The sequence below is a fragment of the Saccopteryx leptura genome, chromosome 7 (genome assembly GCF_036850995.1).
Source record: "Saccopteryx leptura isolate mSacLep1 chromosome 7, mSacLep1_pri_phased_curated, whole genome shotgun sequence".
In the NCBI taxonomy this organism is placed as follows: Eukaryota; Metazoa; Chordata; class Mammalia; order Chiroptera; family Emballonuridae; genus Saccopteryx; species Saccopteryx leptura.
Window position 1 is genome coordinate 108,716,171 of NC_089509.1, and position 16,662 is coordinate 108,732,832.

Below are 16,662 nucleotides of genomic sequence, written 5' to 3' on the forward strand. Positions count from 1 at the left end.
CCAGCCTCCTCCGCAGAGCCTTTATCTCAGCACCCTGCCACTGACTCTGCACTTGGGCTGTAAGAGCGCCAGACTCAGGCACCAGCCTCCTCTGCAGAGCCTTTCCTTCAGCACCCTGCCACTGACTCTGCACTTGGGCTGTAAGAGCGCCAGACTCAGGCACCAGCCTCCTCTGCAGAGCCTTCCTCTCAGCACCCTGCCACTGACTCTGCACTTGGGCTGTAAGAGCGCCAGACTCAGGCACCAGCCTCCTCTGCAGAGCCTTCCTCTCAGCACCCTGCCACTGACTCTGCACTTGGGCTGTAAGAGCGCCAGACTCAGGCACCAGCCTCCTCCGCAGAGCCTTTATCTCAGCACCCTGCCACTGACTCTGCACTTGGGCTGTAAGAGCGCCAGACTCAGGCACCAGCCTCCTCTGCAGAGCCTTTCCTTCAGCACCCTGCCACTGACTCTGCACTTGGGCTGTAAGAGCTCAGACTCAGGCACCAGCCTCCTCTGCAGAGCCTTCTCTCAGCACCCTGCCACTGACTCTGCACTCGGGCCGTAGGGTGCCTTCTCACCTTCACACTTCTGCCTGTTTGCTTTGCTGCTGCACCTGTTGAGAACTTCATTTTCTCACTGACACATTCGTGTTTTATTAAATGTCAAGACCTATTGCCAAAGTCTGGAGAACTTTTATTTCCCATCCATCTCCATCCCAACCACTTTCACATAAAAATCTTGTTCCCTTTTAATTGCAATTATATATGATGCCTAGATTTACAGTTAATGGGTTTCAGACCAAGAACTATCCACCCTGAAAAAAGTTTGTCTTTCTCAAGGTTCTAAATTTTTTAAGAGCCAGAATTATGCCTGATTTATCTGTTTCCCACCTTTAACTCAGTGCCTCTCTTATGCTAGTAGTTTAATAAATGTTGAACCGAATCACATTATATGCTATCTAAAGCAAGTGGATAATATTGTTGGAAAGTTTCCAACAATGTCTTTTAAGAAAAATTCTTAATAAACATTATTTGAAATAGTTAATATGTAGCTGCATTTACTGTTTATTGCAATGTACATTAAATGAATGTAAAATAATCTGCAAAATTTCATTAAAAGCCACACCAAAATTTTCTTTCTGTATTCTCATTTTAAAATCTATGCAATGTTATAATTAAAAAAAATAATTTATGTAATATTTTACTTATTTGTTGAGGAGAACTCTAATTTCTTCATCAGAATTGTTGCTAAATTATTCCCAATAGAAAGCTTCTTTTTATTTGTGAAAAATAACCATGATTTGCATACCAAGAAGTTCTCTGCAGAAACTAGTGAGCCTCTTTTTCAAATGTACTTGTAAATAAACTTCCTAATGTATTACAAAAAGTTATAACCAGCTCACAAAAATTTCAGCACCCTTTACCACATTTACAAAAGGACTGGAGATTTTATATCTCATAGAAGAGAGCTGATCATACATATTTGGGTCCGTCTTAGAGAAGTGAAGTTTAGTTTACATTTTCATTGAAAATGACATCTTATCAATGAAATCTGGTATCCGTTGATCTTAGCTTAATTTAGCCTGCCTCTTATTTTGCCACCATCATATTATAAAGTAACTTTATCTGATGTCTGAATAAGATCCCCCCTTATTTAGCTTAATCTTACAATTCAGTGCAATTCCATTATTGCACACCAGATTATTTTGGCCTGACCTCATTGTACGGTGTGTCATGCATTCCCGAGTCTTCTTTCATTGCGCCTTCTTCTTTAATATTTGGGGTGATGCTCAGAAAAGCCGGCCAGCCCATAGAGAACATGCCTTAGAAAGACCAAACGAAATGCAACGTTATTATTTGAGCCAAACATTGCTTGGATTAGACGATGCCTTTCCCCATGATAGTAGAAAGCTCACATAGTCAAGGTGATGGTTAGACAATGACTGTTGGTGCACACTCTCTGCCAGGCAACCCATGTCACCCTTTTGTGATTTTGTATTATTTTCAGGTGACACATTTTCTGTAAGGTGTTGCCATGGGATTATAAACAGAAAACAGGATTTGCAGAATGATGTAGCTTTGATGTTGTGGTTTAGTTAACCTCTTTGAGCCTGTTTCTCCCATTTGTCAAAGTAGGGACATTAGTATCTCTCTCCAAGGATGGTTGAAAAGATTAATATTAAAAAAAACCCACACCTGGTATGGTCAGTACATGATGAAGACAATGATCTCTACTCACTAGCTTTTAGTCTTTGGCATTACCTAGGAAACTTCTTCAATTTCTTTCTAGTATTTTTGCCATCAAAATAAAAAAAAGTCTTGCTCCGCAGATATCTATGAAAATAGTTGATAATGGGTAATGTTCCCAGAGTAGGGAGCAGATCTGAATGGTGGGAACATCACTGGTTAGGGCACAGCTTGAAGTGACAGGGCAGTCTTGAACTTTGGCCACATAAACTCACTGTGAGCTCAGGGGCAGGTGGCTTAACTTATCTCTCTCTCTCTCTCTCTTTTTTTTTTAATTTGTTAGCAGGAGGTGATTGATAGCACCCAGCTCAGAGACTTGCTCTCAGTCACTGAGCTATTCCCAGTATACAGCCGAGCGCAGTGTCTTATAGGGAACATGTGTTTTTCAAGTTATAATGAATGCTTCTGTGGGATGTCTTCATTTTTAATGATCAGCTCACTGGCTTTGTAACTAAATTATCACCCCCAAATTTGCTAAAATTATAAGTATAATGATTATTGCAATCTAATCCTTTCATTAAAAAGCCTATGTTCCCACTTCTCTATAATAACATTCCTTCAGAAAATGAATATATATTAAAATACATGAGAATTGATTGTAGCAAGAAATGTCATGGCATACTTCTCACATGAGGATTCATGATTAAGCTGTATTTTCTGGGGTTGTCTATGCTAATTCCTCACAAATAATCACTGTTTTGGTTTCAATATATTTACTAGGTAAATATATTCTTTACTCAATAGGTATGATATAGTCTAATATTATTTCAGGTCTAAGTGGTATTTAAAATTTTTTGAATATTAAAATTTCAGGCAACATTTGGGATGAATATAAGTTTCCATAATTTCCTAAACTGACACCTGGTTTTTATCAGGTTTCCCAATTTTGTTTTTTAACTAGTCTTTGACATAGTCTTTATGGAACTGTATAGTATATGATCATAATAAAAACAGATGGTGAGAAGATAATGTTAAATGAAACAGTGATGATTTTGGTGACTTGCATATAAAAATAAGGCTCAGTAGGAAGTCTGGCACTGAGGAAGGAGACCTTGACTTCTAGTGTGGGCATGAGCCATGATGCCAAGGCTGGGCTTTTTTCCAGGGTTCCCAGACAAATGATCTCGCTGTCCCATAGTTCACTTTGGTCATTTTATTCAAATGTCTTAATTGGAAAATCTATTGAGACTCTTTCAAAAATATACACACATTGAACAGAATAAGGGACCAATTATGCTTTCAAAATATTGTAACTTAAATCCATTTACTTTTTGTTTAGGTATTTTGATCTTTATATCTAAAGATTTGTTTCTATTGTTTAACACTGAGTTTTTCACAGCTTTTTGAAGGTTAAGTTATGAAATAAATGGCATTTCAAAAACTTTGGGTTTAAATACACTTTTGCAAAAGAAAACAGATTAAATGTATTAACTATATTGCCCAATTTTTTACAAAAAGTGATTATTTAGTTATGGCTATAAAATACGTTTATCAGACATCAAAGATGGAATATTTTTCATTAAAGAAAGTTAATATTGTGAATTATTATATGTTATAAACAGTCGGAATCAGTTTATGCTTTTAAAAAATGAAATAAAAGTGTACCAATTACAAATAAAATCTTGCATATGCACTATATTTATGTTTTCATTTTTGCATCCCCTTTTTTGGAAAGTTTACATTTCAAAATTAAAATAGATTTCTCTTGCAATTTTAACCAACTCATTGATTTTAGAATAAAATCCCTAAGGCAGACTAGCAAATTAGTAGCAAAATATGTCCATAACTCATAATAATGCAAGATAAGACACAATTGTAATTGCTGAAAACATTTCAGTAACTTAAACTTCATAAATTTTGGATAGATGGGATTTCCTAATGCTAGGAACTTTAGGATTTTACAGAATAAGTTATGTAGGTCTGACATAGTTTTTTGCTTCCAGGAATACACTTAAGAGTTTCGCTGAAGTGAAGTTTAGGCTGCAGCTGAATTTCCTGTTCCGTGGGGTAAAGGAGCCCAGTTAGACCACTCACTTCCTCCACCGGGACTTGTTAGTAATGGGTTGCTATCACAGGGGTGGATATCTTCCAAGAGCAGGGATGGTGCGCAAATCTTTTCCATTTTCCAGTAACCTATGGTAGTGCAAGATGAGGTTAGGACATTGCTACATGTTGGTGTTAATTCAAGCTTACAAAACTACAAATCGCTAACCAAGGAAACCTTCTCATTTGAACTAAGAGGTTGACCAGTTAGCCTCATTGTACACAAAACAAACATGATAATGGCATGAACGAGAGAGTTAAAACTTAAAAGTACAATGTAATTAGAAGGATCAGTGAAAAATTAATGTTGCTTAATAAAACATAACCAAGATTAATAAAATCTAAAATTAATAAATTCAAAGTTAGGTTTCCACGTGTTGACTCTGGACTTTTTCTTCCTTACGCGGACATCTTACCCTTTCTTTTCAGGTACTCCGCAATGAGGGCAGCTATATGGATGTAGCACATGGCGGCCTGCAGTGGAGCAGAAACAATTTCAGGGGAGGCACAGCGTCAATGTGACTATACGTCTAAGCAGGACTAATTTCAGGTGAGTGGTCCTCCATGTCGGAATATGTGGAAGAACACTTTTCATAACAGAATTAAAACCAGGAATCCACTAGGTTTCCAAAAAATTCACAATCAACAATAAAATGCATAGTTGCAATGTTTTTGGGGGGTTTTTTTTGGCTTGTTTTCCTTGGCATAGTTTTCCAGTACATGAATGAGCTGGCCTGAAGAATTTTCCCATGGAATTATCTTCCTTCCTTAATATCTAAGTCTCTCTCTCTCTCTCTCTCTCTCTCTCTCTCTTTCTAAGGGAATACAGGGATGGGCAAAAGTAGGTTGTGGCCTGACCAGGTGGTGGTGCAGTGGATAGAGTATCTAACTGGGATATGGAGGACCCAGGTTTGAGACCCCGAGGTCGCCAGCTTGACGTGGGCTCATCTGGTTTGAGCAAGGCTCACCAGCTTGGACCCAAGGTTGCTGTCTCGAGCAAGGGGTTACTCGGTCCACTGAAGGCCCACAGTCAAGGCCCATATGAGAAAGCAATCAATGAACAACTAAGGAACCGCAATGAAGAATTGATGTTTCTCATCTCTCTCCCTTCATGTCTGTCCCAATCTGTCCCTCGCTCTGACTCTCTCTGTCTTTGTCACACACACACACACAACACACACACACACAAAGTTGGTTGTGGTTGCTCATATGGAAAGACATGCAGGTTATGACTGTTGCAATATCTGAACAAACTCCGCTTCGTGTACTCACAACTATAAACTTACTCTTGCTGACTTGTATATAGATATATATAAAACCACAGTTTCTTTTCTTGTGAGAACTATAAACCATAGTATCTGGCTCTAAACTGGAAACAGCAAAAGCTGCTTAACTTTTTCTACCACCAGTAATGGTCCTCTCTTGACTATCTCCTGCCTTTAAAGTGATCATCTCAGAAGGTGGCTCCTGGTTAAATAGTGTGACCTAATGTATCATGTGGGCCGCAGATGATATGAGCAACATTTTATTGTTCTCTAATATCCGTTGTTTAGGCTTAAACATTGCTGAATACGCATTAGAACTTGACCTGTCAGAGAGTCCAAATGACTTCAGCTTTTTCTTTTAAAGTTTTATGGAGGAATCTTTCCATTTTTAGGTCAGTCCAAGGGAAATACACTTCTGCATTCTTATCCTCATCAAATGGCCACCAAGCGAGGCTCTGTTTCCATCCAGGAGTCCCCCCACAAGCATTCAGATGAGTTTTAGGACTAGCCCAGACAAATCAATCTCTTCCCCAAAGGGGCATATTTCGGGGATAAGCCGGAACATCCCATTTGGTGTCTGGCGGCCATCTGGGTGTTGTGAATTGCTCCTTATAAATCCACCCAGTGTTTAAACTGACATAAGAATGTCAGCTACCGATGCATACCCTGCACGCAGTGGACACTCTCCACTCACGTGCCTCTCAGGCGTGTTCATTTCCCCATGGCCGTTCAGACTCGCTGCCAATGAAGGCAGATTACCCTGATCCGAGTCTACTCACACTCCTGGCGAGCTTCCCCCCAACTCCAATCATAAGGGAGAAGTCTTACACGCAGAGACCATTAACTTATTTAACTCTCAATTTCCAGACACCCTCACAGCCATCCTCCTTAGCCTCAGGTTTATAGAATTCAGCTTTGCACTGCATAGCCTACAACCGCAGCTGTCTGTCCCTACAGACTGCGGCCTTCATTGGATTTCATTTCTGCGGAGTCAGGCAGCCTTGATTCCTATGTGCAGGTTTTAACGCCTGTAATATCTAAATATAATTAGGCCGTATCTAGATTAGTGGGAATATGTGATAACTTCGTGTATCCCCGCTGTCGGCGAACATGCAATTGCCCCGAGACAGAGGACGAAGCCGCCGGCAACGACAGCCTTCGCCAGTCACCTCGGACAAGTCTCCGTTTCTCGCGTGAATCTTGGCCATGCTCTCCAGCCAGGTCCTGCGGAGCTCGGGGGTGCTGGCGTAGGAGTTCGCCAGGCTGTACTGGAGATCCACCAGCATCTCGGGGTCCTTCTCATGCTCCTTCATCTGAGCCGTGGCCATCAGAACAGTCCTTATGCGTTTCGTCAGGTCTTTCACCTCGGCTGGGAAATTGCTGTTCTTTGGAAAACAGAGAAGCCGGAGTCATTATCTGCTTAGAATTCAGAAGTTAGGCTATTAATTATGTTTTGGCACCGCAGTTGGCGCGCCCTATACACGGCTCACAAATATGTGCAGCGATCCCTCGTCTGTCGTGGGGGTTAGGTTCCAAACCCCCCCCACCATAGGCGAAAATCCATGAAGTAGCGACCTTATATTTATTTTATTTTATTATATATATATTAAGGCTTTATACTTTTTGTCCCTACACTCTTATAAACCTTTCTCACAGTGTTATTAACCTTTCCCACACTCTTATAAACACTTCCTATGCTCTTAAACACCTTCTACACTCTTAAACCTACGTATTTTAAACAACATATAAAATTCTATATGGGTACTCACCTAGTGAATATTAATATGTTCTAATTAATATTTTTATATTTTTTATATTGTTTTCAACTTTTTAGGCTAGAAAATGTTTATTTTACCACAAAAATAATTAAAATAATAAATATATAAAAATACCCATGGACTACAAAATCCTGCGATATAGCGAAAAATCCACAATACAAAATTAGATATATACAATTTAACAATCCGTGATATAGTGAGACCACAAAAAGTGAGCCACAATATGGCGAGGGATGACTGTACATTCTTTAATAGGCGTCTTATGTATTGTGATTGCGGTTATACACATTTGGAGAGAAGCACTGTATAGGCTCTGTTCTTTGCTCTTCCAGCCCACCTTCTTCTAGTAACAGCATCCTGACTGTCCTTCCAGATGCTCTCCTCTCTGGCTCGTATTCACGTGATGTGAATGGATCTACTTCATTCCCAGGAATGACACGTGATACTGGCCTGGCCAATCATATTCTCTGATTCCCCAGGGCCACAGTGGTGGTTTAGGGATGGGCATATGCCACATGGTTGGATGAAGGAGAGCCAGTTCTGGGACTTGAATTGGTACTATGGAACGAGATGCCTTTGCCACTGGAGGAATACTACCAGTATCTCTAGAATCTTTGAGAGAATAAACTTATGGGGAGAGCCCACTTGTGAAAGGAATAAACAAAGAGGAAAGTTGAACTGAGAGATAGGGAGTCAGGCAAAAACAGAAGACACCTGTTTGATCCCTGGGTTTAGCCATGTCTGAGGCCAGCTTCTAGTCCTTGACTTTTCAGTATACTGTCTAAAGGAGAAGTTCAGAAAGTTTTAAATATACTGCTCACAAAAATTAGGAAATATTTTATTGCTTCATATTCATTTTGAAATATTTCCTAGTTTTTGTGAGCAGTAGATGATGAATTTGGCCAAGAATGGAATTAGGCGAGAGTCACTGGGCTTCCGAATATTTGTGGCCAGCTTTCTTGTGACACAGCACCCATCTTGGAAAACCCACCGAACAGATTATCTTCTGTAGGTGTAAGAGCTGATGATCAGTTTAAACAAACAGACTTAATGGAAGTACTCCAAGTCTCAGTAAACTAAACACAGAAGTTGTATTTTTAAAAGGACTTAGGACTTAGATATCTCATAAAAACAATCCAGTTTAGATCACCCCTACTTATTTGAAAAAGCCCACAAAAGCCCTTCTTACTTTCATTTGTTTGTCTCCATTAGCGAAATTGTTCGTGATGGCAAGGGAGTGCTGGAAGCGGGAGCCTCCGATCCCAGCGTCGGCGATCAGCTGACTCACGGCCTTGATGAGCTGGAAGGGAAAAGGAAGTGAAGCCTCCAGGGAGGTGGCTCAGACATAGGAGTTCCAAAGGAATCCACGGGACTGGCTGAGTGCCTCCCTAACTTCTCTCTGGAGGCCCAGTGCATGACGTCTTTATGTATTAAATCTTTACAAGGTCATGTCATCGTGGGCTTTTCTTATAAACTTAGATCTTAAGGAGAGTTGCAAGGATATCAGGAGCCTTGGAAGAAAGAAGTTTATGCATTTACAATATGGTGGGATTCGGCAGCCTGGCTGGCATCTTAGGGGCAGCCATGGTTTCCTGAGCTGTGTATTCTGCACGGCCCTGCCCCCTGGCAGAAGGGAGGAAGAGTCCAGGGGCTTGGCTGACTTCTGCCCCGCTGCCCTCAGCCCATGAATCGGAGCCGAGTGCGGAGGGCACCTAGTAGGGCAGAATCTGGCCGAGCAGTGGGTCACTGGCTGCCCTGAGGACAGGAGGCACCCCGCGAGGCTGGCACAGAGGAGTGGCTTTCACGGCAGCTGTGATGACGACTGGCAGCACTTACTTGTAAGTGGGATCGGACGATGGACTTCTGCTTATTAAATTCAAAATTCTTCCTCATGAAAAAGTAGAGCAGCGCCGACGCTTCTGTCTGCGTCGACCGTGACCTGTGGTTGCAGCACTTGAGGACCTCGTAGCAGAAGGACCCGCACAGGTCGGCCGGCCCTTGAAAGAAAGCTGAAGGGAACTGTGGAAACGGGAACACTGCTGAAGTCAGCCCCGTTCCTGCATCGTGCCCTGCTCACTCGTGTTTTAAAATTTTTAGGTTGAAATCCTTCCTTCTTTTCTTTTCACCACATCTTTTTCTTCCATTTGAAAGTGGAAGAGGACATACTATTCTTTGTTAAAAATCTATGTTTGTGTATCTTTCTTTTTTCTAGAAACAATCATTCTCTATGTTGTAAGTATCTTCTGCATAAATAACTAATGATAACCCAAAAGAACTGAGCAAGAGCTTTGAAGTGTTCTCTATTGGCCCAACATTGTAAAAACACAGAGACCCTCCAAGGTCATCGCTGTAGCTACTTGAATAGGGGAACCTTTAACTTGGCATGAACCAACATCGCAGTTCACGGTGTGCAGTTCACTGCACTCTGCCACAGACCCCGTGAACTCAAAGCATTGGTGGCTAGATGTTAACTTCATTCCCTTCTGATATCCAAGCAGGTAGGCTGTCGAGGCCGTAAACTTATCTAGAGACCATGAACTAAGGAGTCTAATAAAACCAAATAAATAGTCTGCTAAAACCAAATAAAGCAACATAAAATAAAACGTTCCTTTCCTCCACACCAAAAGATGTGAGGGTTAACGTGCATTTACCGTCCTCCCTCACAGGGCTTTCCCTGGAGGTGTGGCGCCCTTACCTTGCACACAAACAGTCTCAAGGAGGCAAACACATGCTTCAGCGCTGTGGCTGACTGGTTGACTTGGAAAAAGAGCATGTAGGTATCGAAGACTCTTTTCATCAATGAATTTTGGCATTCGGATTGTTGGAGTTGTCTCTGGAAGTTTAACACAGAGGTGATTTAGGAAGAGGGGAAGAGATTAGGATGAGGGAAAGGGAAAGGAAAGCTCTGTGTGGACAAATGTTATTACTTCTCCCTGGTAAATTCCTAATATTGGAATGCTGGGTTACGTGATTATATATGTTTAACTTTCTTATGCTGACATACTGTTTTCCAAAGTATCATTTTGCAGCCCTCCCCCCCCCCTATTAGTGAATTAGAGAGTTCCAGTTTTTCCATATCTTTGTCAAAACTTGATATAATCAGTCTTTTCAACTTTGGCCATTCTAATAGTATGTAGTGGTATCAATTCACCAAAGATATTCAGAGGGCAAATAAAGCCATACAAAGTGATCAACTTTATTAATTTATCGGATCTAGCTGCCATATGTCTCTCCCTTTGAGAATGAGAAAGTAGTGTTGCATTTTGACTCAGCCCAGCCTGCCTGACAATAAAGCAGGGGAATTAAAAAGAAAGAGTGTCCATTATATGACAATAGTAAAATATATACATGTGTACATTAATCGAGCAACAGTCAACTTTGGATAAAAACCTGAATCTCCTCTTTAACATGTTTTTTAAAAGGTTTTTTAATTAAAAATTTAAATTTATTGTGTGAACATGGATTCAAGTGTTCCACTCATTATAACACCCTCAGTCCCCTAACATTTAACATGTTTCTATTAACGCATAGGTTGATTTATGTAAGGTTAAATGATTTCATAAAGTATTTTAATGTATGTCCTTGACTTCACATGACTTTTCTCCTTTCTGTTTTACCATGTTGCAGAAGATGTGGTGATCACGCTCACCTGGTGGGTCTGACTGAAGAGAGATAGCAGGTCTAGAATAGTCAGACAAACCTCTGTAGCTATATTGGCCTCTGTGTCCACATGGTGCACAATGTCTATTTCATTTGAGCTGCCTAAAAATACAAAGTAGAACATGCACATAAACATCTAAAAACTCTTTGTGCCCTATAAAAGACTTTCTTTTATTATAACATATTCAGTGACCACTGGTATTTTGATGAATAGTTTGTTAAACTAAAGTTCTTTTGTTTATTCAACTTCCTTATTGAATAAATCAAAAACACTAGACAGAGTCTTCAGTGGATTCTACAGACTAAATGTCTGTGTCTCCCCACATTTATACATTGGTGTGATTCCAATGTGATGGTATTAGGAGGTAAAGTTTTTCAGAGGTATTAGGTCCTGAGGGTGAAGCCTCTCATGAATGGAATTAGTGCCCTTAGAGACACCAGAGAGATTGTGTTTCTTTTTCTCTCTCTTCATCATATGAGGACACAACAAGAAAGCAGCCATCTGTAAACCAGGAAACAAGTTGTCACCAGACATCAAATCTGCTGGCACCTTGACCTTGGACCTCCCAGTCTCTAGACTGTAAGAAATAAATGTTGTTTAAGTCACCCAGTCTATGGTATCTTGCTTGTAACAGTATGAAATAAGACAGTATGTCTTATTTTAAATAAGACAGTATGTCTGCCTTGTTTATATGTCAGCTCTAGAGTTTCCAAAGACCAGAGTGGTCTATTTACACTCTTACAACTTTTCCATTAATTCAATCTTCGGCAGATGGATGTTTACTTCATCGTCAGTCTGGGTCAAGTCTTAGGCTTCCAGGCTATTTGCCCAAATATACAGTCTCAGAGGACAGTCTGCTTTAATGGGCTCCTCAGAAAGGCATTCAATAGATTTATAGGATAAAGCATATACCTTCAAACAGCTGACTGTGGTCATGTGTCTATAATTGCTAACATTTACATGCTACAAAACACAGGCCCTCATTTCTTTCTCATTCACAAGCTGAATTGTAGGCACCACTGGACTCACGATGTCATGCTTACTGCCTCTAGCACATGAACAAGATTTTCCTCTTCCTAGAGAGCAGACAACAAATAACATGATTGAGAGGGGCCTGAATCAGCCTCTTATTATCAAAAGACACTTTTCCAGAGAAGCTTCACTAAGCATATGACATTGAGAGTCATGCTTTTCCCCTTTGTTCCCCGTAAGAACACGACAAATGTTCAAGCATTCCATGGTGATTCCTTCCTCTAGAAACACTCCCTGGGCTACAGAGAGCCTGCAAAACGGTGGTCTCAGGGACACAACAGTGTCCTTCATGTTTCTGAAACATCAGAATGTCTTTTGATGTCCTATGTACATCTACAGAAAAACCGATAGCCACGTGATCCTATTACTTCCGATTTACTTACTGGTCAGGGTATTGTCTAACATCTGTAAGAGTTTGGGGTTAGAAAGTGCATTTTTGCCTCGAATTATAGGTAACGTTTGTGATCTGTGCTGCTTATGTCCTTCATGACCAGAGTTGGTGTTCATCCTGAAAATTAAGTAAGAAAAATGGTTCAAGTAATAGGGATGTGATATATACATGTTCATTCAAGTATTGTAGATTGAGTCAAATTGAACACAATTTTTTGAACTGAGGCCTTTTATTAAAAATATTAATGACAGGTGACTTGATAAAAGGGACTTTGAAATATACTTTCAAAGAAATTTTATTTAAGCCCCAAAGAGGTTCAGAATGATAAAAGACACTGAAAAATAATAGAAGAATAATAGATACTGAACTTAAATCTGCACAAGCATTTTCATTAGTGTTTAATGACCCATGGGATTCCATGGATGTTAAGTTGGTTGTTGGTCAATCAAGAAGGCAGAGTGGCAGATGTTAAACCGTATAATACCTCTGTGTAGTTCCTCTCCCAAGGCAATGGCCATGAACTGCAATAGCTCTCATTCAATGCCTCTGTGGCACTTCCAAATGGGGAAGTGAGCTAGTCTTACTGTGGTAGTAGAAATACTTCCTACTGTCGACTGTCATTCAGACCAGTGTTTCTCAGCTGCAGTCCGCATACCGGTCTGCCAGAAATTTCTTGCCCATCCACGAAAGAATTAACCACCCTGATGTTGTATGAGGATTATAGATCCAATGATCTTAGTCGAATTTGCTTATGCTGAGGGTGATTTCTACCTTAATGGTCCCTGAAATAAGTCTCCTATTTGCACCGGTTCGGTTCCCAGGTGTAAAAAGGCTGAAAACCACTGATTTGGACTATCATTTGACCAAGGTAATAGGACATTTCTTTGAGATTAACAGACAATAAGAGGTACCCTGAGGAGTCAAGCCTAAGAAAGAGGCCACGCCTTTCTCTTTGTGGTACTGCTCAAATAGTCAGAATGACTCAGAGACCAGGAACTCCGACTTTGGCTTTCAGAGCCCAGGGGAGTCTGGGTCACTCCTTAAACTGCCAGGAATAACGAGAGCTGAGATGTATGGCTTCGGCCTTTGGGACTGGATTATTTCCAGGTTTTGAATCTCCTTCAGTCTTGACCTTCTGGAGTTCAAGTCCTGGTTTCTAGGAAGGGGGTGGTAAAAGTGCTCAGGATCCGTCCAGATGGTTCGGGAAGGAGCCTGAAGTCTGACTCATCAGATACCTACAAAATGGCAGCGACCTCAGGCAGGTTATTATTGTCATTAAATGTGAAAAGTAATTGTTCATAGCCCTCTATTCTATTACCATTCTCAAAAACACTACCATTGTGTTTTTACACTTACTTCCCCACAAAGGGGCAATTTCAAGGGGTCCCCATAGACCGAGAGGCAAAATTTATTCCATGATTTAGTGGCTATATGCCACATTCATATTTCTTTCTAAAATTCTTTCTAAAGTAGACATTTTAAAATATTGTACATTATTATGACACCTTTGGGAAGAATAAATCAAATTGGAGAAAATTTTAGCAAAGACTTCTTATTTAGTAGATCCAGAAGCACTTTAATGTAGGACTTCAGGGCAAATGTTTCCCACAGAATAAATTAATGGAGGATGAGACCAGGTCCCACATGGTAGTCAGATCTGTCTGAGGATGAGACAATCTAAACGGAGCCTAGGGAGCCATCTTGCTTCCTCACTGCCTCTTACTCTTTAAAAAACTATTTCATCTCTAAGACACTCTAAGACCCTACAATTATTGAAAATAATGGAGAGCTATGACTCCGCATTTTACTCTGTTGCTAGGAGATTAGCACACAGTAAAAGAGGCATTTTTCAGAATTATGTTTTTTCAGTTTCAATTAAATTAAGAGAGCCATTACCCCTTGCCCCTTATTCTATGCAAGGCATTGTGTACTACATACGTGTAAATAAGTTACACTCTTTGCTTCTTAAGTCTTTAGCAGCTAACGGGGCAGATAGGGAAGTACCTAAGAAGTTTCTTCAGAGAAACGTAGACTTATTTGACATCTGCATTTGGTTTGAAACACACACACACATATACATACATACATACATACATATATGCATGTATAGATTACATGTATGCACACACACAGGTGCACCCACACCCCACAGATATGTGCATATATACACATTCATGTTTACACACAATATAATTTTAAATATCAAGCAAGTGTGACATTACCATTGTGACAAGTGACCTGATGTCTGGCAGGAAGGATTAGACCCTTTGAGAGTTCCATTGTTCTGGGTGGACTGCACAAATTTAAATGCAGCTGCAATTTTTCTGGAAAAAAAAAACAACAACAACCCAGAAAAAACTAATGTTTTAATCATAGCTCAGTGTTTGTAACTTACATATAAAGAAAGAATGGTAACAGAAAAATTCATGTGGTGTGAAAAGTAAAATCACAGTTTCTTCTGGAAACGGGGAACTGCGGGTTTGGTGAAGGCGCTGGGGGCGCTTTGCTGTCGTTCATCAGGAAAGAATGGCAGCAAAATGTTTTCCCTGATTAATTTTTCTTTTCAGTTAACTTGACATATTTTCTTAAATTGGTATCTTTCAAATTCTATCCCTATGAAGGTGGATAAATTATTTTAAAGATACATGAAGTCTGTTTTCTTTTTAGAAATGCGTGTTTTGTACTTTTCTGCTTACAGGGCAACCACCAAACTTCTAATGTGAGGTCAACCTTTTAATCCTCATTTGTATTTTCATATTTTGAACATATTTGTAACTCTAACCTGATGCATTAATCTATGTCATAACTCTTTCTGAAAGACCAGACTAACCTATTGGAACTTAAAATTATTACCTTATTATATTGCGTTTTCCTAGGTATCTGAAGTTTTGAAGGCAAACGCTAGGAAGGAAAAAAAAAGGTCACATCCTTATTATTTGCCTTTTATTTATACATAGTATTCATATGAATACATTAAAAATGTTAAGCTTTCTTTAAATATTTTATGCATTTAAATATTTTGTGCTTCATTATTGATAAGTAATTCACCATACAGGTAATTAATATGCAAGAGAGTATAATGAGCTATTTAGAAGATTCCAGAAAGAAAAGTGTTCACTATCACTTACTCCAAGATGCTGAAGAAGTCGGACACCTCTGGACTGGGTGCTCTCTGCCAGTAGGCAATCAGAGTCTCTGAAAGGAAATACCAGGTAATATGAGACTCTCTAAAACTCGAAGTGTTAGTCTTTAAAAAAATATATTCTTTTAATTTGACAGAGCTCTCTTTACCCTCTGAAATTTTCTTCATAATGTGAAGAAAGCACATAAGAAGGCTCCTGGTTTCCGCCTGATCTAACTTGTCAAATCGAAGCGTGGAGCCTATCAGAGACAAGGGTCTTGGGATCTAGGAACCAAAGAACCAATAAGGATTGAGTAAGGGTAAGAGATGTCTGAGTCTTAACGTGCTGAGTAGGTCTGGGAGGGAAGTCTGACCTTTTCACAGTTGTCAGTCTTCTCACTGCTCTTCTCATTGGTGCTTGGGTTGGAGTCAAGACTTGCCAAGGATGCTCTGGAATCAGCATGGTTTACTGTAGAAATAGCTATTGATGAAAACGCTGCAAACAAGCCACAGCACACAGATGGTAATGAGATGTATGGGCACAGACACACACGCACACACAAACTAAAATAGTGGAGCCAAATGATGTTGGTCATTGAGCAGTGTTGTGAAAGTTTCACTTAATAGTGTCTGGGATCAGCATTGGGGACATGCAACACTTTAAGTGGCACTACAGTGGCCACGCCAGCATTAAGGATTTAGAACAATTTTGACCAATGGAAATGGAAATAAAGTGAAGCTTATTTAAAAAGCTTTTTAAAGAAAGTTTGTTCTAAAAATGATTTAATAAAAGTTCACAAGGAGACTTTCGAGGAAGAAGCTTTCAACTTTTGACAGTTTATAAGAAACAGGGTAACATTTCCAAAATAGTTCTTAGAAAACTCTTTGAAGTGAAAGGGCTATTATATCTTAAAAGGTTGTATGCAATGAAAATTTAAATATTATTTTCAGAATAAAGTATTTTTTCTTTGTATTTTTCCAAAGTTAGAAACGGGGAGGCAGTCAGATAGACTCCTGCATGTGCCCAACCAGGATCCACCTGGCACGCCCACCAGGGGGCGATGCTCTGCCCATCTTGGGGCGTCGCTCTGCCGCAATCAGAGCCATTCTAGCCCCTGAGGCAGAGGCCATGGAGCCATCCTC

The 16,662-nt window shown here is 40.0% G+C and overlaps 1 protein-coding gene across 5 annotated transcripts in view; it reads right to left on the reverse strand.

The window, feature by feature from the left end:
• DOCK10 (dedicator of cytokinesis 10) overlaps positions 1–16,662 on the reverse strand; it is a 263,955-nt gene that overhangs the window by 21,767 nt on the left and 225,526 nt on the right. For 3 of the 5 annotated variants that reach the window (XM_066344983.1, XM_066344982.1, XM_066344986.1), the window contains exons 35-48: positions 15,894–16,015; positions 15,690–15,804; positions 15,527–15,593; positions 15,252–15,299; positions 14,621–14,722; positions 12,391–12,515; positions 10,964–11,076; positions 10,010–10,147; positions 9,151–9,333; positions 8,504–8,614; positions 6,706–6,921; positions 4,688–4,745; positions 4,263–4,361; positions 1,698–1,804 (exon numbers count right to left, since the gene is read on the reverse strand). In XM_066344983.1, coding sequence (XP_066201080.1) covers positions 1,698–1,804; positions 4,263–4,361; positions 4,688–4,745; positions 6,706–6,921; positions 8,504–8,614; positions 9,151–9,333; positions 10,010–10,147; positions 10,964–11,076; positions 12,391–12,515; positions 14,621–14,722; positions 15,252–15,299; positions 15,527–15,593; positions 15,690–15,804; positions 15,894–16,015 — 1,604 coding nt within the window. The remainder of the gene's footprint in view (positions 1–1,697; positions 1,805–4,262; positions 4,362–4,687; positions 4,746–6,705; positions 6,922–8,503; positions 8,615–9,150; positions 9,334–10,009; positions 10,148–10,963; positions 11,077–12,390; positions 12,516–14,620; positions 14,723–15,251; positions 15,300–15,526; positions 15,594–15,689; positions 15,805–15,893; positions 16,016–16,662) is intronic. The other 2 variants (XM_066344985.1, XM_066344987.1) reach the window with 2 other exon arrangements.